Source organism: Brassica oleracea, chromosome C5 (assembly GCF_000695525.1).
Source record: "Brassica oleracea var. oleracea cultivar TO1000 chromosome C5, BOL, whole genome shotgun sequence".
In the NCBI taxonomy this organism is placed as follows: domain Eukaryota; kingdom Viridiplantae; phylum Streptophyta; class Magnoliopsida; order Brassicales; family Brassicaceae; genus Brassica; species Brassica oleracea.
The window spans coordinates 46,594,985-46,621,998 of NC_027752.1; the positions used below are offsets into that span (position 1 = coordinate 46,594,985).

Below are 27,014 nucleotides of genomic sequence, written 5' to 3' on the forward strand. Positions count from 1 at the left end.
GGATCGGTCGATCTCGTGCTCTGTGCGATCAATACTTCATTCGGTCCATTGTTCGGTCCATCTTGCTTCTGAATAAATCCCGAATGCGTTCTTTTCTTTCAAGCTATCTAGTAACCTGCATATTACACTTAAGAACACCAAAACGCATCAAATAGACCAAAACATTAATTAAAACCGACCATTTAATTGCTCCAAAACGAGTTTAAAACCGTTAAAAACACGGAATATCACGAGTCAAGCTCAGCAGTATGAAGAAACCCATGGAGAAACTTCATCTTATTCCCTAAAGCGATTGTTCCAAGGAACTGATAGTCGAAAATGACGTTGATACACCTGTGAGAAACGGTTGGAATGATGACCGACAAGAGCTTTTGGTGAGAAGCTCCATGACCGCGAAGTCCTACTTGACTTGATTTGACATTGACTAGAATAGATGGACTATGTGAATCCAGTAACGAGTAGATGACTAAAACCACGACATTGAAATTGTATTGAGGCTTGCCGAGAACTTCTAAAGCAAGGACGAGTAATGAGTAAAGACAAGAGCTTCTAGTTCCAGCATTACCGTGAAGGAACCATGAAGGTTTGGCAGAACTAACTCCAAATTGCCAGTCGTCAAACTCAGACAAGCTTAGATTGAAAGAGCTAGAGTCGGGATTTTCAGATTGGAGACTTGGATGTGGCGATTGCATAGAATGATTTGTAATTTCTTTATCAAAACGAGCCTCAAACCTAGTGACGTGCTTCCTGTGTGACAAACCGGTTGGCCAACTTGGAACGAACCAAGGATGAGGAGCGTAGGGTTGAAGAGAAACCGGTCTGGAGATGTGGGCCTGGTACACCGTAGGAGAGAGTGGGCTATGGGGTATGAGACCCCATGACCTAAAAGCCAATTTGCTTCTGAATGATGGGCTAAGGCCCATTCCAACACGTAAAGCCCATATCCAACAAGGGATTAGGATTTTGTTGGGGGCAGAGCTGCAAAAGGCGCCGTTCTTGAACTTCTCGCCGGAGAAAGCTGTGTACGAGGCTCGATGAACAGTGCGGCTCGTTGTGGTGGGTGAAGAGCGACGGTGGGCGAGCGGACATGCAGGATCCGGTGAGAGGAGAGTCGTCGGTTTGGATCTCCGGTCTACTGATGAAGAGATTAGACACGGCGGAGAGGGTTTTCTGCAGTCAGATCTTCTACTGATCTCACGACTTCCCAGAGATAGAAGAGAAAAGCTCGTCGGTTGAGCCAGAGGCTCCCAAGGCGATTTGAAGAAGCTGGCTGCGAAGGCTACTCGACATTGAACAGATCCAGTTTCCTCGGGGTCAACACTCGAGAGGCAGATAGGCACGATGGAAGAGGAAGACACATGGTTTAACGCCGCTGAAACGATTAACCAGAAGGATAGAGACATCGTCAGAGCTGGTTCCATGCGTCGATTCAAACGTCTTCGGGATCCCCACAAGCTTCTTCCGCCACACCACAGAGAGAGAACAGTCGGGAACAGCAGGAGAAGAAATGTTGAGTAAACTGTGTAGATGAAGAAGAGTAGAAGAGATGAAGGGGAGTCCCGACGCCGGCGAGAAGAAAATATATAAAACCCAACAAATTAGATGATAAGTGAAGAATAAAGCCTAACGGCTAGGAGTGTGTCGCAAGTTTCAAATGACTTTGTCAAAGTAGTTGCAATAAGATTTCCTACTTTGTAGGAACTGAATCAGTCTAAGTTGAGTCTGTTGTTGAGTTTATTGTTGAGTGTTTTACGGAATAAGTTAGGATCGTCTTTTGTATTCAAACTCTATTTAAAGAGTTCTTTTGTCGTTGAATAAGTATAGAGAAATACAGAGTACTTTTTCAGAACTCTATTCTGCTATCTAATCGTTTACAACAAGTGGTATCAGAGTTTATTCCGAGCCTGGTACAAGAGTGAAAATGGGTGAGAGAGATTCATTGTTAAGTATCCCAAAGTTCGATGGAGATTATGAGTATTGGGCAATGCTCATGGAGAACCTTCTCAGGTCAAAAGAGTGGTGGAATCTCATTGAAACCGGTGTGACTCAACCTGAAAGGAATGTGATACTCACGGGTGCACAGAGAAGTGAGTTGGCGGAGCTGACGTTGAAGGATCTGAAGGTGAAGAACTATCTGTTCGCATCAATTGACAAAAGCATTCTCAAGACAATCCTGAAGAAAGACACGGCCAAGGAGTTATGGGACTCTATGAAGAGGAAGTATCAGGGAAACCAGAGAGTGCAGAGCGCACAGCTGCAGAGATTGAGGCGCAACTTTGAGATTCTTGAGATGAAAGAAGGGGAGACAATCACTGAGTACTTCTCAAGAGTAATGCTTGTGGTGAATGACATGCGCAACTTGGGAGAAGAGATGGCTGATTCAAAGGTGGTTGAGAAGATCTTAAGGACGCTGGTTGAGAAGTTCACATACGTTGTGTGTGCTATTGAGGAGTCCAATGACATCAAAGAACTCACAGTAGATGCACTGCAGAGCTCGCTGATGGTTCATGAGCAGAAGCTGATCAGGCATGTTGGAGAAGAACACGCCCTGAAGATAGAAGGCCAATGGAAACCAAATGGAGGTAGAGGCAGAGGAGGAAGTCAGTCTAGAGGACGGGGAGGTTACCAAGGAAGAGGACGAGGCTACACAAGTTTCAACAAAGAACACGTGGAATGCTACAAGTGCCATAAGAAGGGACACTTCAAGTATGAATGTCCAGAGTGGGAAAAGAATGTAAACTATGTAGAGCTTGAAGAAGAAGAAGTTCTACTAATGGCGCATGTAGAAAACACAAATGAAGGGAAGGAACATGTGTGGTTCTTGGACTCTGGATGTAGCAATCATATGTGTGGAAGAAGAGAATGGTTTACTGAGTTTGACAATAAATTCAGGAACTGTGTGAAGCTTGGAGACGACCGGAGGATGAGCGTAGAAGGAAAGGGTAATCTCAAGCTTGAGATCAACGGCATGAGACAAACGATCACATCAGTGTACTTCGTACCAGGCCTCAAGAACAATCTTCTCAGCGTGGGGCAGCTACAACAGAAGGGACTCATGATAATCATTGAGAACAACCTGTGTGAGATATGGCATAAAGAGCAACGAAGGCTCATCATGCACTCAACCATGAGCAAAAATAGAATGTTCATGATTCTAGCTGTAGTGAAGAAAGAAGAAGAGACTGGAGAAGAGAAGTGTTTTCAAGTAACTGAAGGAAAAATGGTGAATCTGTGGCACAAGAGGTTTGGACACTTGAGTCACACAGGGATGAAGATGCTAACTGAGAAGAGAATGGTCAATGGATTACCGAGTTTCAATCAAGAAGAGGTGGAGACAGTGTGCGAAGTTTGCATGAAAGGGAAGCAAATCAAAGAAAGCATACCAAAGACGAGTTCATGGAAGGCAAGCCGAGGACTTCAACTGGTCCACACTGACATATGTGGACCAATTACTCCTATCTCCACGAGCAAGAAGAGGTACATGATCAATTTTATAGATGACTACAGCCGCAAATGTTGGTCTTACTTTCTTACTGAGAAGTCAGAAGCCTTACAAGTCTTCAAGGAGTTCAAAGCTGAAGTTGAGAGAGAGCTTGGAGAACAACTTGTGTGTTTGAGATCAGATCGTGGGGGGGAGTATAACTCCAAGGCTTTTGATAGCTACTGTAAGGAGATGGGGATAAAGAGACAGCTCACAGCCGCGTATACGCCGCAACAAAACGGGATAGCTGAAAGGAAAAACAGAACGGTGATGAACATGACACGATGTATGTTGCTGGAGACGTCGGTACCGAGACGCTTCTGGCCAGAGGCGGCTCAATATGCGATTCACATACTGAATAGGAGTCCATCAAAGGCTCTAGGAGATGTAACACCAGAAGAAAGGTGGAGCAATCATAAGCCGTCTGTAGCACATCTCAGAACCTTTGGTTGTGTGGCCTTTGCACTTGTCCCATATGAGAGAAGAATCAAGCTAGACGAAAAGAGCATACGGTGTGTTCTGTTCGGAGTGAGTAAAGGATCAAAAGCATACCGCTTGTATGATCCAGAGTCAAAGAAGATAATAGCTAGCAAAGACGTCCAGTTTGATGAAGGAAAGGGGTGGAACTGGGAGGAGAATCAACAAGAGGATAATCACCTATGGGAAGGAGAAGATACTGAGCCAGAAGTAGCGGTGGAGGAACAAAGAGAAGAAGGAAACGAGGATCCTCTCACAGATGAAAGAGCTGAGCCAAATGAAGCAACTCAATCAGGAGGTCCCAGTGAAGTGACACAAAGAGAATCGGGAGGAAGAGTAAAGAGAGCACCTACTTGGATGAAGGATTACGTTGCTGGACATGCAAGTCTCTTCATCGAAGGAGACGTCGAAGAGATCAATGTGATGTTCGTTGGCTCAGGAGATCCTGAGAACTTTGCTGATGCAGTCAGAGAAGCGAGATGGAGAGAAGCTATGGTCGCAGAGATCAACTCCATTGAAGACAACAACACATGGGATCTTGTGAATCAACCTGAAGGAAGTAAAGTCATAGGAGTGAAGTGGGTCTTCAAAACAAAACTAAACGAAAGAGGTGAAGTTGACAAGTATAAAGCAAGGTTGGTGGCAAAGGGTTATCATCAGAAGTTTGGAGTGGACTTTCATGAAGTCTTTGCACCTGTTGCAAGGTGGGATACAATTCGAGTCATTCTCGCCTTAGCTGCTCAACGAGGGTGGGGAATCTTTCAGTTAGATGTCAAGAGTGCTTTCCTACATGGAGAGTTGGAGGAAGATGTTTATGTAGAGCAGCCAGAGGGGTTTGAAGTACAAGATGAGGCAAGCAAAGTGTATAAGCTAAGGAAAGCTCTCTATGGCTTAAAACAAGCCCCAAGGGCCTGGTACAATCGAATTGAAGGCTATTTCATGAGAGAAGGGTTTGAGAGATGCTATTGTGAACACACTCTGTTCTTGAAGAAAGAAGGAGAAGAAGTCTTGATAGTAAGCCTCTACGTGGACGACCTCATTTACACTGGTAACTCTGAATCTCTTCTTGAAAGGTTCAAAGCCTCTATGATGCAAGAATTCTCAATGTCAGACCTTGGGAGAATGAGATTCTTTCTAGGAGTGGAGGTAGTTCAAGATGAAGGCGGTATCTTTATCAATCAGCAAAAGTACGCGATGGAGATTTTGAAAAGGTTCGGCATGGAGAGCTGCAACTCAGTGAGAAACCCGATCATACCAGGACACAAACTGTCAAAGGAAGGTACAGGAGAAGAAGTGAATCCGACCACTTTCAAACAACTGGTGGGAAGTTTGAGGTATCTAACTGTGACAAGACCAGATATCATTTTCTCTGTGAACTTGGTGAGCAGATTCATGGAGAAACCAAAGGAGCAACACATGCTTGCAGCCAAGAGAATCCTGAGATACATACAAGGAAAGACTGAATTTGGAATTCAGTATGTACGGGGAGGAGAAGAAAAGTTGGTGGGATATGCTGATAGCGATTTTGCAGGTGACATGGATGATAGAAAGAGTACATCTGGTTTTGTATTCATGCTAAGTGGGGGAGCAGTCTCATGGGCCTCGAAGAAGCAACCTATAGTAACACTATCAACAACTGAAGCCGAGTTCGTCGCAGCAGCATACGGAGCGTGTCAAGCAATCTGGCTGAAAAACATTCTTGAAGAAATTGGAGTTGATCAAGAAGAAGGGATTACTCTGTACTGTGACAACAGTTCCACAATAAAGCTGTCCAAGAATTTGGTACTACATGGGAGGAGCAAGCACATACATGTCAGGTATCACTTTCTAAGGGATTTGGTGAATGATGGGATAATTCAACTCAGTTATTGTTCTACGGTGGAGCAAGCATCTGACATCATGACGAAGGCTGTGAAGTTAGAAACATTTGAGAAGCTGAGAATGAAGTTGGGAGTGATTTCTAAAGAAAAGTAAACTGGACATGGAGCTGTTCCAGTTTAGGGGAAGGATTGAAGAATAAAGCCTAACGGCTAGGAGTGTGTCGCAAGTTTCAAATGACTTTGTCAAAGTAGTTGCAATAAGAGTTCCTACTTTGTAGGAACTGAATCAGTCTAAATTGAGTCTGTTGTTGAGTTTATTGTTGAGTGTTTTACAGAATAAGTTAGGATCGTCTTTTGTATTCAAACTCTATTTAAAGAGTTCTTTTGTCGTTGAATAAGTATAGAGAAATACAGAGTACTTTTTCAGATATCTATTCTGCTATCTAATCGTTTACAACAATAAGAACATAAGAAAGTATCTTTGTATCACAAATTCACAACTCTCCCTTTGGCCCTTAATGAATTATCTTTGTTGCTCAAAAAGACATAGAAAGTAAAAACATTTGAAACTCGAAAGAAATAAATATAAAGGTGTATGTTTCATGGGGGTCCCGATAAACAAAATGGAATCTAGAAATATTAAAAAGAGGGAAAGCAAAAAGTTATTTGAAGTGGAAAAAAAAACAAAGGTACAAAATGTATTATATATATATATATAAATTCATTCAAGAAATAGTGAAATACTTTATTATTGAGAATTATTTAGAAATAAATCAACGAAACATGGTCCACAAAGGACAAACCACACACATGGACAGGGCCAATTCTGTTATACAAACACTGAAATTATTGAAACAAATAAAGGAAATGAGAGAATTTCCAAATTTGAAGTAAAGAAAAAGAACCGCGAAGAGGGTATAGTATAGGTTTTTTTTATTATTATTTATCTAGAAGTTGTAGTTCTCGTCTTGGTCAAGGAGCTTCTCATCGTGACAACAAGCGAAGCTCATGTACTTCTCCATGGGACGGTGGCATTCGAAGCAGTTCATCTTCTCTGGAATCCGACCGCTCCGAGCAGTGATGTGGAAATCAAAGTGAGCGCATGGATGTCCGGTTTCCCTGAGAACCTCGTCATGATGGTGGTCGTACATTGCCTTGCTGTAGCCTTTGGTCGGGACGTGAGTTTTCCAGGTTCGGTCGTAGACGGTGACAGTCCTCTCAATGACACCGTGAGTTATCATCACTATCTCAGCTCCTTTGCTCAGCAGTGCCCATCCTCCAAGCTTGTCGTAGCTCAGTATCTTCTTGATTCCTTGCATCACCTATAATTTGATAGATAGACCCACACATTTTAAACCATTCCCAACCCTAGTCTACTCTTGTTTCAGTATTTTGTTTTACGAGTACCTACCTCATCGTGATCATCGGATTTACCGAGTTGAATTTTGGAGTAGAGCATGCTCTCGAGCCTAGCCCAGAAGAACCACATTAATGCAGGCTCGGCCCAGCTGTGACTCAGATTTTCAGCCCTGACGGCTTCACTGATCCGCCTGATCTGTTCTCTGTGGCTGTGGTTCCGTTTACCAACATAAGCCATCTCCAGCTTCACGTCGGAATCTTTAGCCGTTGCTTTGGCCGCCATTGTGAACCTTCTTATCCAGTCCAAGTCATCTCCTCCGTACAAGAATATGTAATTTCCCGGATTTATCTGTAAATCAAATCGCAGCCATCATTAATTAAAACATATTATTTGGATGGTAGCCAAAAATGGAAAGTTTCCATGCATATATCTTTTTTAATTTACCCAGTTGAAAATGACAGCGTCGATGCCATCGACGATGAGGTTAAGGGTAAAAGTCTCCCTCCTCCATAGCTCTTCCTCACGAGCTCTAGTGAAAGGGAAAGCTTCAGTCCCCCAAATCCAGATCATGTGAAGCGCATTGAGACTAGCCTCGTTGCCTTGTGGGTCAAGCACCACAAGTATTGGCTTGTTCATGAAATGCCATCTCTCTCTCATAAACTCCACCACATGTCTCTCTACCAGCTTTGGACTATCCACTGTGTACCATGGCATAGGTGCACGGAGAGCCTCGAATTTCTTCTGCAGACTCGGTGATCTTTCGTAATCTTCGATAGGATCCACTATCGGAACCCACACAACCTCGTACGGCATATGACTCTTACCATCAGCTCCCAACAAGCTGCTCCTTGATTCTGTGTAGATTTGCTCGAATATCGATAGCTCGTCTTGCAATATGTTGAGGTCAGATATCAGCAACAACACTGTCTTCCTCCTCAACACGTCCAAGTGAACCTACAATTTATTCTTACTAGTTTAGTTTTTTAGATTGATTGAGCAGTTTGTTTACATGAACGGCCTTTTTTAAATAAAAAAACAAATTTAGAAACCTTTCTCTTGGTTAAACCATCTTGCAATGGCATGGTGTGGTTTTTAGGATGAATGAGGGCCGTGAGAATCTTCATGTTATCAATGTGTGTTGTGTCGAATAGAGAATGCAACATCTTTAAGGATTCTGAGCTCCTCTGCTTCTCTGTTACCTTTATTTGTCAGCAAAGAGAGAGAGAGAGAGAGAGAGAGAGAGAGAGAGAGAGAGAGTGTTGATTTGAGACCGTACTACAAACCTATGTGACGGTAGCAAAGCCTCAAGGTCTCGGCGAGATGGTCATGAATGTTCTTGAGCTTGTTAGCTTGTTGAATTGAGACCGTACGAACCTATGTGACGGTAGCAAAGCCTCAAGGTCTCGGCGAGATGGTCATGAATGTTCTTGAGCTTGTTAGCTAACATGGACGTTTCCCATGAATCCATTTGAGTGTTCATCATCCTGGTATAGTAATATTATCGTTAAGAGTCACAGCTCAAAAGCAATAAAAAGATATAAAATAAAAATCATCATCGCACTCGTGTCCCATGGCAGTGATCATGTTGATTTGAGAAATGCAAGCCACGATGCTTCTTATGGTCCAATAGACAGCGATTGGGATGGTAGAGATGATTCTCGACAGCTGAGGATCGTCCAGTGTAATGTAGCGACCAGGTAACTCACTGAGTTCCACTACACATGCGGTGACGCTCTTCATCTCACGGATGAGATCGTTGAGCCCTTGGGATACAGACTCGAGGGTCACTCTGTTCTGAACAGGGACGAGCTTTAGCATAGCTAGGGATTTAGCCAGCTGATTCTTTGAGTAGAACTGGACCAGAAGCCAAAATTCTCCATAGTTCAAGGCGAACGCGGCTAGAGTCAGGACTAGCTTGCCGTCCCAGTGGTAGCTCGAGAGGTGTTCGAACACTGACATTGTTATTTCATGTGCGTCTGATCCGGTCAGAGACTTGTAGGCTATCTACAATAATAATAATTAAAAACATAAAGACAGTGCATGCAAAATTAAACTTATCCTTATATTTGCTTGTTTCACAAGTTATTTCGCAAATTAGGTTTTGGTGGTAAAGTGTATAGCAAATTTTACAGGGTATGATGGCTACAAATTTGGGTTTCCCATTCAAACCAAGATAATTAAACCAAAACCAAAGTAAAATCTTCCATAAACTGATTAGTTCTATATATCATGAAAGTAACCAAACACACCAAATCCTTATATTTGCTTGTTTCCCAAGTTATACCGAATGTAATTCTAAATAAAGAAAAACCGAGTTCACCTCGCAGGCGACGCGATCGATAGCATATGAGACGCTATCAAGAACGCTCATCATGCTTGATTGCATCAGTTTATCATCCGTAGGCAATGGGAGCATCTGCGAATTCAAACAAGTGCTTAACATTTTATATCATACGAATAAAGTAATTATGAAACGTGTTATATGTACACTAACGGAGGCGTTGGAGTCGTCGGAGTCAAGAGTGGCACGATCGAGAATATCTTCAACGAGAGAGAGAAGGCCACGCACTTGGACTTCGCGAGCATCAGGGGAGTGTGTTTGTTGGATCAGCTTCAGCATCATGCTCTCGTCCGATGACATCGTTAGTCCCGTCGTCGCCGGTATAATCTCCGTACCCGGAGCTTTACCACTGTGGCCAGCTTGTTTCTGAGCGTGCTGGGACTTGATCAGTGACTCCATTTCTTGGTTTGGTTGCTTCTGAAGAAGAGCTAGCTAGGGAGTTTTGAATTGGTGTGTGTTATGCGAAATCAACTACTAGCCTTTAAATACTCCATTTTCCAAATTGGGAATCAACTACTTTGCTTCGGCAACAATTAAATTAAATCTACAAGAATATAAACCAAGAATGCTTTTTTTTTTGTTTCTTTTCTTTTTGGTATCTTACTTTAGAAGAATGTTTTTAGATATAGCAACCGTCCACGTGAATGTCGCTACTATAGAGTAGTATTAACCTAAACTATAAAATGTACGCCATGTATTAGATTTTTTACTACATTTTTTTTCTGTATATAGTAATATTCACGGTTCACCGAAGCTTGAGCGTTTATTGACTCCGATTCATATAGAGGAAATATGGATTAAGAGCGATTAGTTTACACTTTAATATTTACTATTACACGATTGATTTTATACACTATCACCTTTGATCGTTTGGTCCCTATATATTTATTTAAACAAATTTATTCTGTAGTATCACGTTTTAGACACGGCCAGAGCCTATACATTCATATATTGATAATAATGATATCAAAAAGCTATTTTCTGTGTATTTCGTTGTATCATCAAATATTCCATATTGGCCATAGCTAGTAATCACTCTTATGTTTCATCCAAGAAAGAATTCATTCTTATATGTTATATAACCAATACAACGGTGATCATTTGGACAACCATGTAATTTAATTTCGCAGTTTATATTACTAAAAGAGATCGAGAAAACAAACCTAGAACACATGGAGTTTAATTGCTACTTTGCTTTTATTCTTATGTTGCTTCCCTTATGCAATATAATTTTGTGGATTCTGTCATTTACTTTTATTTAGTTTATTTTTTATAGTACGTATATATTACTTGTGTATCACAAAATAGCATTAAGAGTGAGGTGAACAAAAGGTGTGAAGTGATTCTTTGCTCTTTTTGGGGTAAAACTATGAATTTCTATAAGTTCATATATATAGGATAATGCTAGAATAAAAAATGGCAAAACTAGAGTAACCAAGGATATACGAATCAAATGCAATTCCTTTTATAAAAGTTATGCTTTGTTAAATATTTGGTAGTATCTAAAGGTAATGTTGGTATGTTTGGAATTAAATCTGCATGACTTGTTCTTTTTTTTATTTGAACACTGCATGACTTGTTCTTCTTCTCAAAATTTACCACAAGTTCGTAACTTGGATTAATTTGAATTCCATACAAAACAAATGAGTATTTCTTGGTACCTTTTGGTTGCAGTATCTAAAAAAGAGATTATTTAAGCAATAATTCGAAAACAATTTAGCTAAAATTTTAAACTACAGCTGGCTAGTAATCGATGCTTTCCCCCTTTTTTTTTTTGTCACGACGATGCTTTCCCCTTTAATTTGTAACATTATTTAGTTTTGTTGTTGACAAAATGTAATACCGCCACAACACTTATATATTGTTCAAAAACTTTTTGCTCAAGCGATATGAGTCGTTTATTAAAATTTCTTAAATGTGAGCATCTAATAAAAAACAGTTGAACCCCAACATCACGCATATACTATAACAAGATAGACTATTATACATGTATTATAAAAAGTTTGTCTAACTCATAATCAAAAGTTAGTAAAAGATTGCCACATCGTTTGGATATTATCCCAAAAAATCCTCTTATCCAAGCAATGTGGGAAATTTAATAATGACAAACTTTATTTGGAAACCTTAAATATATCTCATGTATGTTACATTATTCTTTTTGTTGTCAACATTCATCTATTTACTAAAGATCCACGACAAAGTGATGTCTAAATTTTATTTATATGCCAGAAACTGTTCATCTGTTGACTGTTTATTTATCATCTAGTTAGTGATCTAATTTGTTAGCTCTAAACTAATTTTAGTTTCAGAAAGCTATATGTTCACTTTCTACTAATCAAATTCATAAAGAATGTGGTCTAGTGTTCAATTAAAAAGTTGATTACGGACAACAGAAGAAGAAAATCAATTATTTTTGTTAGCTAACCAGTGTTATAGAAGTTTAAGACTCAAGAAATCAACAAAGGAGAACACTACTCAGTTTAGAGTTTTTGAACAAACAAGCATTTCATTTCAAACTAGAGTTTAGACTCCAAAAGTGGAGCTCCTTACAGACCCAGCAAGAGCAGTCGGGTTATTGTTCTAAAAGCTTTGAAATACATAAATTCTTTGTATTTTATTTTTCAAATCACAAATGAACAAATTTTAGTACAAATATACTTCGTTCATAGACCAGAAGCAACGGCAACAACAACAACATGAAGTAGAGAAACACGAGAGAAATTATTTGAAGGAGAAAAAGACGCAAACTTTGGTTTTATTAGAATGTTGTAGAAGCTTCCAAACCAATATTGTCGGATCGATCTCACTCAAGGCAGCATTGGTACAAGAAATACTTTTCCATGGTCCTACGGCACTCGGTGCACTCGACCTCATTGGGTATAATCCCAGCAGTCTCAGGAAGCATGAACCTTGTGCAGTGGTGGGGTGGGATACGCATCAAGAGATGGTCATTGAGCGCTTTCAGAAAACCATGTGCGGGAATGTTGACTTCCCACTCGTTATATTCAGCCAAAGCATTCGAAAACAAGTTACCTTTGGCACGAACCATCAAGTCGGAAGTTTTACTCACCAGTCCCCACCCATCTCCTTCTCCTCCAAAACCTAACAAAGCAACGATTTCTTGCAGAACAAGGTCCTTTTCCTCTTCTTTAAACCCTTTGGTTCCGTGGGCTTTTAGCATCCGTTGCTTCGACTCCCACATGCTATCGATCCTCGTCCAGAAGAACCAGATCTGGAACAAGTCCGGAAGTGTGTGGCTGAGGTTGTCTTCTCTGATTGTGTTGATTATCGGCTCGATTCCCTTCTTAGGGTTCCTTTTCCCAACATAAACCATCTCGAGTTGAATGTTTGCGGCTTTTGCGACACGACGCCACAGACTCGTGAAGTTTCTGATCCATTGCATGTCTTCTCCCCCATAGAGACATATGTATTTTCCTTCAACAAGCTGATATAAGAAAAATACTCATTTTCTTTAGGTTACTTGTTGCGCAAGGAATATGATTTTGTAAATACTCTATTTTCACAATCTCAAGAAAAACCTGGTTGAGGGAGTGAGGATCTGTGCCATCAATCAAGAACTCAAGATTCCACTCCTGCTCACCCCAGAGATCACGTTCCCTTGAGGTCGTGAATGGATGGGCGAAGGGTTGCCAGATCCAGACCATGGGGAAAGCGTTAGTGGACATAACTTGACCTTTGGGATCAAGTGCAATGAGTATAGGTCTGTTCTTGAATCCCCACCATTGTCTCATAAACCTCACAGCAGATCTCCTTAACCTCCGAGGCTCTCCAAGAACGTACCACTTCATGTTGGAATGAAGTGACTCGAACTTAGCATCATCGGCTTCTGTCCAGAAATCTTGAACTGGGACCCATAGAATCTCGAATGATTGCTGCCAGGCTTCTGTGTAGAGAGATTCGAGGATGTAGAGCTCTTTTTCGATGTTTTCTAGGTCAGATACAAGAAGAAGCACGTGCTTTTGGGTGAGCACATTGATCCCAACCTAGGTTAATAATGGTTGAAAACATAATCAAAAGGCAGAAACGGAGCGGCAAAGAGATTTGAAAGAAAAATTAGTATATAGATTACGCGTCTCTTGGAAGCACCATCTCCATGGTAAAGAAAATCAATGGGTCTGAGAAGACGAATGAGAGGAGGAACAACGTCAATGTGAATGATAGTAGTGAATGTCTGAATGAGTTCTTGATACTCTTCTTCCATGATACCATCCTCTGTATACAGAGAGCTTCCAGATGAGAGAATCAAAGAGAAAGAGAGCTTAAAACGAACTTGAATTATGCATATAAATCTCACCTATGGTCAGGTGACTCTTCTTGAGTTGTTCTAGCAGATAAGCATTGATCTTCCTAAGCCTTTCACTATTCTCATGTATCTCCGAAACTTCCATAAACGACATGATTTGGCTGCACACCCCAAATATGATTAGTTTTATTTAAAAAAAAAAAACTGCTTTCTTGAAGGACAAGAAATCTTCGAAATAAGAATATATTTGTGTACGTACTCCTGCTTGAAACCGCTGGCGCCACTGATATGAGAAGCGCAGATCAGAACACAGCGAACAATCCAGTAAACTGCAGTGGGGACATGATCGGTAAACGCGGGTGTGATGTGGTGAGGTGGGAGTTGATGGATCTGGATGATGGTAGTGGTGAGATCAACCATGTCTTGCATCAGAACTCGGGTCTTGTCGAGACGCTGGTGTAGCGCGTTCTGCCTAGAGAAGATGCTAGGCAGCTGTTTGATGAGTGCCAGAGATTTAGTTAGCTGATTTGTTGCGTATGTCTCCGCCAGGAGGAGGAAAACGCCGTATTTCACGGCCAAAGCGGCTAGGATAAGGACTAGCTTAGCATCCCAGCGGTATTTGGAGACCATGCCCAGAACAGAGAACGTCGTCGTATTGCGACTGTCTAAATGAAGCCCTGTTGTCTTCATACCGTGAGACTCACCTCCATGAAGACACTTGCACTCGATCTGTGTCAGAGACATTGATACTTTTTAGAAAAATAAAAGCTTCATATGGGATGACTGTATGTAAATACCTCGCAAGAGATTTGATCGATGAGGTCCGCGAAAGTTTCAAAGGAGACATGGTCAGCATAGTCCTTGAAAACGAGTGACGGCTACACAATTTTGAATTTGAAAGAAAAATAAAATTAGTCAATATATTGAAATGCTGGGGATTGATTGCGGAGCAAGAAACAAAAAACCTTAGGAGCAGAGGAGTCGATGGATGGGACATGAGACTTGAAGATGTCGTCAACAACGGAGAGAAGTGATTTGACATCAAAGAAGATCATGTCTGGACTATGAGTCTTCAAGACTCTATCAGCCATCACTCTGTCATCAGAAAGTGAAAACATGGGTCTCCCATTTCTTCTATGGAAAGCTTGTTTCTTTCCCGGTCCAAATCTTCCACCGAGAGAGTTGTCACCCAGTGATCTCCGCACCAAAGAGTGTCGACTATTGGCATCGACGATATCCTCAGATGAATGAGGATGATGTGCGGTCTTAGGGGTAATGGAACCCTTCTTCTCCGTCTCATGATCCATCACCTTAGTAGGTTCCACAGTTTTGGGAGGAGGAGCAACATGGTGACCATCTGATTGTTCACCGTCTTCGTGAGTTTTCGCGGGTACGGGACGCCTCTCGCCTAGGTTATCAGTCAGCTTCTGCTCGGCGGATCTTGGGATCAGAGAGACCCTTTTGAGAGGATCGGCTGGTGGGTCAGTACTGAAGGGCTTTGGGTTCAACTGGAAGCGTTTGGCCATACTCGCCGAGGAGGTAGGGGGTGAAGAAAAATCGATATGTGAAGGATATGATGGGTTGAGGAGGTGAATGATTGGGTTAGTACACATGCATGTATATATATACACGTGAAAAGGGATTAAGAAAACAAGTGGTAACTTCGAATCAACTTCTTTGCTTCATCTATGGTTCAATATTTGTTTTGTGTCTTTGACACTTCCGTAGACGTTTCCTTTGATAAAAACGTAACCAAATTTGTTTGGTTGGTAACTTCTTCATAGCTACTTAACATTACTAATTAACTGTATATCAGTAGTACGTACTACATGCAATTAACATAATATAACGCATTTTTTTAGTAATGTTGTCATAGATAAAATTAAAAAAAGTTCATGATATAGACAACTCGTGATACTCGTGGAAAGGGACAAAGCTACCTTGCTTGGATATTGTTAAAATTGTCCATGAATCTACAAACAAAACGAATCACACACAAACACATGCATGCTATTGAAAATTATGTTATAATATATTATAATTTCCACAGTGTGTGTGTCTGATTTTTCTTTCAGTTAATTCTTTTGTATTACAGGTTCCTCCAATCTCATTGGTTTCTAAAAATCTAGAATTTTCTTTTTTTTACTGTTTTTGAATTTGTCTTGTAAGTTTCTCCAGCTGGATTTGGTCTTCTAATTCAAAGCTTCTTTTTCTTGCTTATCTATGTTTCAAACTTGTTATTCAAGATCAACTTCTTTTCTATATATTTTCCATTCATAGTAATATTAGAAAAAACGTGACAATGCATTTATACTCTCAAATGAAATAGACTATTTGTTTGTTTACTCATACAGAGGTTTGAAATTCTTATAAGCAATCACAGCATTAAAAGGGTCCGGCCTAGAAGCCAAACCAATTAAACCCATAAACCAATTCAAAACCGGTTTCTCAGCTCCTCCACCAGGAGGAGGCTGTTGCCGGATGGTCTCCGGCTGAGTAAACCCTTGGACAGATTGAAAGTACTGAACCACCAGTTGCACCCGACCGTACTCGGTTCCATCTCTCCAAACCCTGATTGCTTTCTCATAAAACATCCGATTGCTAAAACTCACTATCAACGCACCTCCCGGTTTCAACACTCTATACACTTCCGCAAACACCTACGCAGCATTAATACGCATGTCCGGTTTAGGAAATAGACATATGTACATATAAATATTATTTTAATGTTAGGTACCTTTTCGGGTTGTTGTAGATACTGTACACCGACAGAACATAAAACCGCATCGAAATATTTGTCTTGGAATTCGAGTTTCTGATCCTCGTTAAGATCCTTGACGAAGAAGTAATCGAGTCTAGGGTTTCTGGCAAGCTCCTGTGCGTTAAGACCATGTCCCACTACTCTCTCGTACTTCACCTCTTCTGGTAGATGGCTAACCCATGAGCTCATCAGGTCTAACACAATCGAACCGGATCTTAACCGGTTTCTGTAGAGATCCGTTAAGGAGGATATGAAACCGTCGTCGACGTGGTTCACGAATCGTGGGTATGAATAGAATTCGCGGTCAGGACCGGCGTTGAGTTTAGTACGACCTTCATTGTTGAGTACTAACCGTTGGATCTTACCGGCCGAGGATGGTGGTCGCGGATCGGTTTCTTCGGTTTGGTTCGAAATGTTAGTGATTCTTGGTCGAATAGTTCTTCTGGGTCTCAACTGAAAGGGAGATTGCTGAAGGTTGAATTGAAGAGAATCCATAAAAAGCTATATCTTCTCTCTCTGTTTTGGATTTTGTGGCTACAAGCTAAGAATCTTTAGATGTGTCTTTTTGAATTTTATAAATTTTTTACAAGGAGTGGATAATTGATGAGTGGTGGATATTGCTTTAAGCCCATTTCAGTTTTAATAGCCCTTTATTGGATAATTTATTTCTACCTTTTTGCTCTAAGAAGTAAGAAATGCTTAAATGTTTTGGATTGATCGGAGATGTTGTTCTGGGGCCTTGCTATTTTATAACAGTTAGTCTACTAATTTAGGAATTATGGCTCCCGAATGGTAACCGTGGATTGAGCGGTACGAAACAAACGGTTCAACTGCGGTGCAGTTCTAACAGTTATAAAAACGTATAGATATATAGTATACATAGAGATTTTTGTTATTGCTAACCGCGGTGCGGTGCGGTTCGTAACAATCGAAGCCTATATGAAGCATTTACCAAAAACTCAATATTTTTCGTAGGGGGTTTGTTAACACATAGATTTTGGGAAAATTTCGAAAAATATGACAATATTGTTTTAATGCATAGTTGCATCCTGCACTAACATATGATATGATGATGTTCAAATAGGTTTGGACCCTTCTTTGTCTCCATTTTTCAAGAAATTAGCGATTTTATAGTGGTTATTTCACCGATTTGGAGAGTATTATAAAGTTTTGCTAAATTAATTAATAAAAAAATTATAACGATTCCCATATACCACGAAAGAGAGTTTAACATACATTAATACAAATGTAGAATGTTGTTAGATATTATAAAACAACACTAAAAAGTATAAGCTTCAGTATATAGAGCATTTAACGTAAAACTCAATATTTTCGTAGACATAGATTTTGAGAAAAATTAAAAAAATATAACAATATTGCTTTAATGCATTTCTGCCTCCTGTGCTAATATATGATGATGGTAAAAAAGGTTTGGAACCTTTGTTCTCTCCATTTCTCTAGAGAATAGCGATTTTATAATGGTTAGTCCACTAATTTAGGGAGTATAAGAAGTTTTACTAAATTAATTTCTTAAAAAATTGAATGATGGTCATGTACTGTGAAATAAAGTTTGGCATACATTAATACAAAAGTAAAATGCGGTTAGAATTTTAAAACAACATTAAAGATTATAGGTTTCAGTATATAAAGCATTTACCAAAAACTCAAAATTTTTTGTAGGTGTTAACACATATATTTTGAGAAAATTTCGAAAAATATGACAATATTGTTTTAATGAATAGTTGCGTCCTGCACTAACATATGGTGATGTTCAAATAGGTTTGGAGCCTTCTTTGTCTCTGTTTTTCAAGAAATTAGCGATTTTATAGTGGTTATTCCACCGATTTAGGGAGTATTATAAATTTTTACTAAATTAATTGATAAAAAATTTATAACGATTCCCATATACCACAAAATAGAGTTTAACATCCATTAATACAAATGTAGAATGTGGTTAGAAATTATAAAAAAAAACTACAAAGTATAAGCTTCAGTATATAGAGCGTTTAACGTAAAACTCAATATTTTCGTAGGGGTTAACACATATTTTGAGAAAAATTCAAAAAATATAACAATATTGCTTTAATGCAATTTCTGACTCCAGTGCTAATATATGATGATGGTAAAGGAGGTTTGGAACCTTTGTTGTCTCCATTTCTCTAGAGAATAGCGATTTATAATGGTTAGTCCACTAATTTAGGGAGTATAAGAAGTTTTATTAAATTAATTTCTTAAAAAATTGAACGATGCTCATGTACTGTGAAATAGAGTTTGGCATACATTAATACAAATGTAAAATGTGGATAGAAATTTTAAAATAACACTAAAGATTATAGATTTCAATATATAAAGCATTTACCAAAAACTCAATATTTTTCGTAGGTGTTAACACATTGATTTTGAGAAAATTTCGAAAAATTTGACAATATTGTTTTATGCATAGTTGCCTCCTGCCCTGACATATGATGATGGTCAAATAGGTTTGAAGCCTTCTTTGTGTCCATTTTTCAAGAAATTAGCGATTTTATAGTGGTTATTCCACCGATTTAGGGAGTATTATAAAGTTTTACTAAAGTAATTGATTAATATATTATAACAATTCCCATATACCACAAAAGAGAGTTTAACATACATTAATACAAATGTAGGATGTGGTTAGAAATTATAAAACAACACAAAAAGTATAAGCTTCAGTATATAGAGCGTTTAACGTAAAACTCAATATTTTCGTAGGGGTTAACACATAGATTTTGAGAAAAATTCAAAAAATATAACAATATTGCTTTAATACATAATTGCCTCCTGTACTAATATACAATGATGGTCAAAGAGGTTTTGGAACCTTTGTTGTTTCAAATTCTCTAGAGAATAGCGATTTTATAAAGGTTAGTCCACTAATTTAGGGAATATAAGAAGTTTTACAAAATTAAGTTCTAAAAAAAATTGAACGATGCTCATGTACCGTGAAATAGAGTTTAGAATACATTAATACAAATGTAAAATATGGTTAGAAATTTTAAAACAACACTAAAGATTATAGGTTTCAGTATATAAAGCATTTACCAAAAACTCAATATTGTTCGTAGGGGTTAATAGATAAACTTTGAGAAAATTTCGAAAAATATGACAATATTGTTATAATGCATAGTTGCACCTTGAACAAACATATGATGATGTTCAAATAGGTTTGGAGGCTTCTTTGCCTCCGTTTTTCAAGATATTAGTGATTTTATAGTGGTTATTCCACAGATTTAGTGAGTATAATAAAGTTTTACTAATTTAATTGATAAAAATATTATAAGGATTCCCATATACCACGAAAGAGAGTTTAACGTACATTAATACAAATGTAGAATGTGGTTATAAATTATAAAAAAACACTAAAAAGTATAAGCTTCAATATATTGAGCGTTTCACGTAAAACTCAATGTTTTCGTAGGGGTTAACACATAGATTTTGAGAAAAATTCAATAAATATAACAATATTGCTTTAATACATAGTTTCCTCCTGTACTAATATATGATGATGGTCAAAGAGGTGTAAAACATTTTTTGTCTCCATTTCTCTAGGGAATAGCAATTTTATAATGGTTAGTCCCCTAATTTAAGGAGTATATGAAGTTTTATTAAAATAATTTCTAAAAAAAATTAACGATGCTCATGCACCATGAAATAGAGTTTAGCATACATTAATACAAATGTAGAATGTGGTTAGAAATTTTAAAACAACACTAAAGATTATAGGTTTCAGTATAAAAGCATTTACCAAAAACTCAATATTTTTCGTAAGGGTTAAAACATAGATTTTTAGAAAATTTTGAAAAATATGACAATATTGTTTTAATGCATAGTTGCATCATGCACTAACATATGATTATGTTCAAATAGGTTTGGAGCCTTCTTTGTCTCCGTTTTTCAAGAAATTAGCGATTTTGTAGTCGTTATTCTACCAATTTAGGGAGTATTATAAAGTTTTTCTAAATTAATTGATAAAAAATTTATAACGATTCCCATATTCCACGAAATAAAGATTAAAATATATTAATACAAATGTAGAATGTGGATAGAAATTATAAAACAACACTAAAAAGTATAAGCTTCAGTATATAGAGCGTTTAACGTAAAACTCAATATTTTCGTAGGGGTTAACACATAGATTTTGATAAAAATTCAAAAAATATAAAAATATTGCTTTAATACATAGTTACCTCCTGTACTAATATATGATGATGGTCAAAGAGGTTTGGAACCATTGTTGTCTCCATTCTTTAGAAAATTGCGATTTTATAAAGGTTACTCCCCTAATTTAGGGAGTATACGAAGTTTTAAAAATTGAACGATGCTCATGCACCATGAAATAGACTTTAGCATACATTAATGCAAATGTATAATGTGGTTAGAAATTTTAAAACAAAACTAAAGATTATAGGTTTCAGTATAAAAGCATTTACCAAAAACTCAATATTTTTCGTAAGGGTTAACACATAGATTTTGAGAAAATTTTGAAAAATATGACAATATTGTTTTAATGCATAGTTGCATCATGCACTAACATATGATGATGTTCAAATAGGGTTGGAGCCTTCTTTGTCTCTGTTTTTCAAGAAATTAGCGATTTTATAGTGGTTATTCTACCGATTTAGGTAGTATTATAAAGTTTTACTAAATTAATTGATAAAAAAATTATAATGATTCCCATATACCACGAAATAGTGTTTAACATACATTAATACAAATTTAGAATGTGGTTAGAAATTATTAAACAGCACTAAAAAGTATAAGCTTCAGTATATAGAGCGTTTAACGTAAAACTCAATATTTGCGTAGGGGGTTAACACATAGATTTTGAGAAAAATTCAAAAAATATAACAATATTGCTTTAATGCATAATTACCTCATGTACTAATATACAATGATGGTCAAAGAGGTTTGGAACCTTTGTTGTTTCAAATTCTCTAGAGAATAGCGATTTTATAAAGGTTAGTCCACTAATTTAGGGAATATAAGAAGTTTTACAAAATTAAGTTCTAAAAAAAAATGAATGATGGTCATGTACCGTGAAATACAGTTTAGAATACATTAATACAAATGTAAAATGTGGTTAGAAATTTTAAAACAACACTAAAGATTATAGGTTTCAGTATATAAAGCATTTACCAAAAACTCAATATTGTTCATAGGGGTTAATAGATAAACTTTGAGAAAATTTCAAAAAATATGACAATATTGTTATAATGCATAGTTGCACCTTGAAAAAACATATGATGATGTTCAAATAGGTTTGGAGGCTTCTTTGCCTCCGTTTTTCAAGATATTAGCGATTTTATAGTGGTTATTCCACCGATTTAGGGAGTATTATAAAGTTTTACTAAATTAATTGATCCATATACCACGAAAGAGAGTTTAACGTACATTAATACAAATGTAGAATGTGGTTATAAATTATAAAAAAACACTAAAAAGTATAAGCTTCAATATATAGAGCGTTTAACGTAAAACTCAATGTTTTCGTATGGGTTAACACATAGATTTTGAGAAAAATTCAATAAATATAACAATATTTCTTTAATACATAGTTGCCTCCTGTACTAATATATGATGATGGTCAAAGAGGTTTGGAACCTTTTTTGTCTCCATTTCCTTAGAAAATAGCGATTTTATAAAGGTTAGTCCCCTAATTTAGGGTGTATGCAAAGTTTTACTAAATTAATTTCTAAACAAAATTGAATGATGCTCATGTACCATGAAATAGAGTTTATCATACATTAATACAAATTTAAAATGTGGTTAGAAATTTTAAAACAATACTAAAGATTATAGGTTTCAGTATATAAAGCATTTAACAAAAACTCAATATTTTTCGTAGGTGTTAACACATTGATTTTCAGAAAATTTCGCAAAAATTTGAAAATATTGTTTTAATGCGTAGTTGCATCCTGCACTGACATATACTGATGTTCAAATAGGTTTGAAGCCTTCTTTGTTTCCATTTTTCAAGATATTAGCGATTTTATAGTGGTTATTCCACCGATTTAGGGAGTATTATAAAGTTTTACTAAATTAATTGATTAATATATTATAACGATTCCCATATACCACAAAAAATAGTTTAACATACATTAATACAAGTGTAGAATGTGCTTAGAAATTATATAACAACACAAAAAGTATAAGCTTCAGTATATAGAGCGTTTAACGTAAAACTCAATATTTTCGTAGGGGTTAACACATAAATTGTGAGAAAAATTCAAAAAATATAACAATATTGCTTTAATGCATAATTGCCTCCTATACTAATATACGATGTTGGTCAAAGAGGTTTGAAACCTTTGTTGTTTCAAATTCTCTAGGGAATAGCGATTTTATAAAGGTTAGTCTACTAATTTAGGGAATATAAGAAGTTTTACAAAATTAAGTTCTAAAAAAAATTGAACGATGCTCATGTACCGTGAAATAGAGTTTAGAATACATTAATACAAATGTAAAATGTGGTTAGAAATTTTAAAACAACACTAAAGATTATAGGTTTCAGTATATAAAGCATTTACCAAAAACTCAATATTGTTCGTAGGGGTTAACAGATAGACTTTGAAAAAATTTCGAAAAATATGACAATATTGTTATAATGCATAGTTGCACCTTGAACAAACATATGATGATGGTCAAATAGGTTTGGAGGCTTCTTTGCCTCCGTTTTTCAAGATATTAGCGATTTTATAGTGGTTATTCCACAGATTTAGGGAGTATTATAAAATTTTACTAAATTAATTGATAAAAATATTATAAGGATTCCCATATTCCACGAAAGAGAGTTTAACATACATTAATACAAATGTAGAATGTGGTTATAAATTATAAAAAAACACTAAAAAGTATAAGCTTCAATATATTGAGCGTTTCACGTAAAACTCAATGTTTTCGTAGGGGTTAACACATAGATTTTGAGAAAAATTCAAAAATTATAACAATATTGCTTTAATACATAGTTTCCTCCTGTACTAATATATAATGATGGTCAAAGAGGTTTGGAACCTTTGTTGTCTCCAGTTCTCTAGAGAATAGCGATTTTATAATGGTTAGTTCCCTAATTTAGGGAGTATAAGAAGTTTTACTAAATTAATTTTTAAACAAAATTGAACGATGCTCATACACCATAAAATAGACTTTAGCATACATTAATACAAATGTAGAATATGGTTAGAAATTTTAAAACAACACTAAAGATTATAGGTTTCAGTATATAAAGCATTTACCGAAAACTCAATATTTTTCGTAATGGTTAACACATAGATTTTGAGAAAATTTTGAAAAATATGACAATATTGTTTTAATGCATAGTTGCATCATACACTAACAAATGATGATGTTAAAATAGGTTTGAAGCCTTCTTTGTCTCCGTTTTTCAAGAAATTAGCGATTTTATAGTGGTTATTCCGCCGATTTAGGGAGTATTATAAAGTTTTACTAAATTAATTGATAAAAAATTTATAACGATTCCCATGTACCACAAAAGAGAGTTTAACATACATTAATAAAAATGTAGAACGTGGTTAGAAATTATAAAACAACACTAAAATGTATAAGCTGCAGTATATAGAGCGTTTAACGTAAAACTCAATATTTTCGTAGGGGTTAACACATAGATTTTGAGAAAAATTCAAAAAATATTAAAATATTGCTTTAATACATAGTTGCCTCCTGTACTAATATATGATGATGGTCGAAGAGGTTTGGAACCTTTGTTGTCTCCATTTCTTTAGAAAATAGCGATTTTATAACGGTTAGTCCCCTAATTTAGAGAGTATAAGAAGTTTTACTAAATAAATTTCTATAAAAATTGAACGATGCTCATGTACCATGAAATAGAGTTTACCATTAATTAATACAAACGTAGAATGTTGTTTGAAATTTTAAAACAACACTAAAGATTATAGGTTTCAGTATATAAAGCATTTACCAAAACTCAATATTTTTCGTAGGTGTTAACACATAGATTTTGAGTAAATTTTGAAAAATATGACAATATTGTTTTAATACATAGTTGCATCATGCACTAACATATGATGATGTTCAAATAGGTTTGGAGCCTTCTTTGTCTCCATTTTTCAAGAAATTAACGATTTTATAGTGGTTATTCCACCGATTTAGGGAATATTATAAAGTTTTACTAAATTAATTGATTATACTATTATAACAATTCCCATATACCACGAAATAGAGTTTAACATACATTAATATAAATGTAGAATGTGGTTAAAAATTATAAAAAAACACTAAAAAGAATAAGTTTTAGTATATAGAACATTTAACGTAAAACTCAAGATTTTGTAGGGGTTAACACATAGATTTTGAGAAAAATTCAAAAAATATAACAATATTGCTTTAATACATAGTTGTCTCCTGTACTAATATATGATGATAGTCAAAGAGGTTTGGAACCATTGTTGTCTCTATTTCTTTAGAAAATAGCGATTTTATAAAGGTTAGTCCACTAATTTAGGGAATATAAGAAGTATTACAAAATTAAGTTCTAAAAAAAATTGAACGATGCTCATATACCGTGAAATAGAGTTTAGAGTACATTAATACAAATGTAAAATGTGGTTAGAAATTTTAAAACAACACTAAAGATTATAGGTTTCAGTATTTAAAGCATTTACCAAAAATTCAATATTGTTCGTAGGGGTTAACAGATAGACTTTGAGAAAATTTTGAAATAATGCATAGTTGCACCTTGAACAAACATATGATGATGGTCAAATAGGTTTGGAGCCTTCTTTGTCTCTGTTTTTCAAGAAATTAGCGATTTTATAGTGGTTATTCTACCGATTTAGGGAGTATTACAAAGTTTTACTAAATTAATTGATAAACAATTTATAACGATTCCCATATACCACGAAATAGAGTTAAACATACATCAATACAAATGTAGAATGTGGTTAGAAATTATAAAACAACACTAAAAAGTATAAGGTTCAGTATATAGAGCGTTTAACGTAAAACTCAATATTATCGTAGGGGTTAACACATAGATTTTGAGAAAATTTCAAACAATATAAAAATATTGCTTTAATACATAGTTACCTCCTGTACTAATATATGATGATGGTCAAAGAGATTTGGAACCATTGTTGTCTCTATTTCTTTAGAAAATAGCGATTTTATAATGGTTAGTCCCCTAATTTAGGGAGTATAAGAAGTTTTACTAAATTAATTTCTAAACAATATTGAACGATGCTCGTGCACCATGAAAAAGAGTTTTGAACACATTAATACAAATGTTGAATGTGGTTAGAAATTTTAAAACAACACTAAAGATTATAGGTTTCAGTATTTAAAGCATTTACCAAAAATTCAATATTGTTCGTAGGGGTTAACAGATAGACTTTGAGAAAATTTTGAAATAATGCATAGTTGCACCTTGAACAATCATGCACTAACATATGATGATGTTCAAATAGGTGTGGAGCCTTCTTTCTCTCTGTTTTTCAAGAAATTAGCGATTTTATAGTGGTTATTCTACCGATTTAGGGAGTATTACAAAGTTTTACTAAATTAATTGATAAACAATTTATAACGATTCCCATATACCACGAAATAGAGTTAAACATACATCAATACAAATGTAGAATGTGGTTAGAAATTATAAAACAACAATAAAAAGTATAAACTTCAGTATATAGAGCGTTTAACGTAAAACTCAATATTTTCGTAGGGGTTAACACATAGATTTTGAGAAAAATTCAAAAAATATAACAATATTCCTTTAAAACATAGTTGCCTCCTGTACTAATATATGATGATGGCCAAAGAGGTTTGGAACCTTTTTTGTCTCCATTTCTCTAGAGAATAGCGATTTTATAACGGTTAGTCCCATAATTTAGGGAGTATAAGAAGTTTTACTAAATTAATTTCTAAACAATATTGAAAGATGCTCGTGCACCATGAAAAAGAGTTTAGCACACATTAATATAAATGTAGAATGTGGTTAGAAATTTTAAAACAACATTAAAGATTATAGGTTTCAGTATAAAAGCATTTACCAAAAACTCAATATTTTTCGTAAGGGGTTAACACATAGATTTTGAGAAAATTTTGAAAAATATGACAATATTGTTTTAATGCATAGTTCCATCATGCACTAACATATGATGATGTTCAATTAGGTGTGGAGCCTTCTTTGTCTCCGTTTTTCAAGAAATTAGCGATTTTATAGTGGTTATTCCACCAATTTAGGGAGTATTACAAAGTTTTACTAAATTAATTGATAAAGAATTTATAACGATTCCCATATACCACGAAGTAGAGTTTAACATACATCCAATTTAGGGAATATTACAAAGTTTTACTAAATTAATTGATAAAGAATTTATAACGATTCTCATATACCACGAAATAGAGTTTAGCACACATTAATACAAATGTAGAATGTGGTTAGAAATTATAAAACAACACTAAAAAGTATAAGCTTCTTTATATAGAGCGTTTAACGTAAAACTCAATATTTTAG

The 27,014-nt window shown here is 36.1% G+C and overlaps 4 protein-coding genes across 5 annotated transcripts in view; all 4 read right to left on the reverse strand.

The window, feature by feature from the left end:
• Nucleotides 1-1,604, reverse strand: part of LOC106343688 — a 3,023-nt gene extending 1,419 nt beyond the window's left edge. The window contains exon 1 of the mRNA XM_013782975.1: nt 235-1,604. Within this exon, the coding sequence (XP_013638429.1) occupies nt 235-1,421 (1,187 nt within the window). The 5' untranslated portion in view covers nt 1,422-1,604. The remainder of the gene's footprint in view (nt 1-234) is intronic.
• A 4,949-nt stretch (nt 1,605-6,553) lies between these two features.
• Nucleotides 6,554-9,922, reverse strand: LOC106295747 (protein SIEVE ELEMENT OCCLUSION B). 2 transcript variants are annotated; one of them, XM_013731719.1, is made up of 8 exons: nt 9,627-9,922; nt 9,459-9,554; nt 8,700-9,142; nt 8,513-8,622; nt 8,188-8,330; nt 7,583-8,092; nt 7,190-7,486; nt 6,554-7,100 (listed from the first exon to the last, which is right to left on the reverse strand). In XM_013731719.1, exons 1-8 carry the CDS (start codon nt 9,876-9,878, stop codon nt 6,726-6,728), a joined length of 2,226 nt encoding a protein of 741 aa, XP_013587173.1. In that variant the 5' UTR covers nt 9,879-9,922; the 3' UTR covers nt 6,554-6,725. The 2 variants fall into 2 exon arrangements, with proteins under 2 accessions (XP_013587173.1, XP_013587174.1); XM_013731720.1 differs by having other exon boundaries at nt 9,633-9,878.
• Nucleotides 9,923-12,074: 2,152 nt separating this feature from the next.
• On the reverse strand, nt 12,075-15,269 carry LOC106295687 (protein SIEVE ELEMENT OCCLUSION A-like). The gene is made up of 7 exons (XM_013731656.1): nt 14,709-15,269; nt 14,541-14,621; nt 14,003-14,472; nt 13,795-13,904; nt 13,570-13,712; nt 13,019-13,483; nt 12,075-12,924 (listed from the first exon to the last, which is right to left on the reverse strand). Exons 1-7 carry the CDS (start codon nt 15,267-15,269, stop codon nt 12,283-12,285), a joined length of 2,472 nt encoding a protein of 823 aa, XP_013587110.1. The 3' UTR covers nt 12,075-12,282.
• Nucleotides 15,270-16,018: 749 nt separating this feature from the next.
• Nucleotides 16,019-17,051, reverse strand: LOC106292986. Its single transcript, XM_013728659.1, has 2 exons — nt 16,481-17,051; nt 16,019-16,403 (listed from the first exon to the last, which is right to left on the reverse strand). Exons 1-2 carry the CDS (start codon nt 16,997-16,999, stop codon nt 16,086-16,088), a joined length of 837 nt encoding a protein of 278 aa, XP_013584113.1. The 5' UTR covers nt 17,000-17,051; the 3' UTR covers nt 16,019-16,085.
• Nucleotides 17,052-27,014: the final 9,963 nt, after the last annotated feature.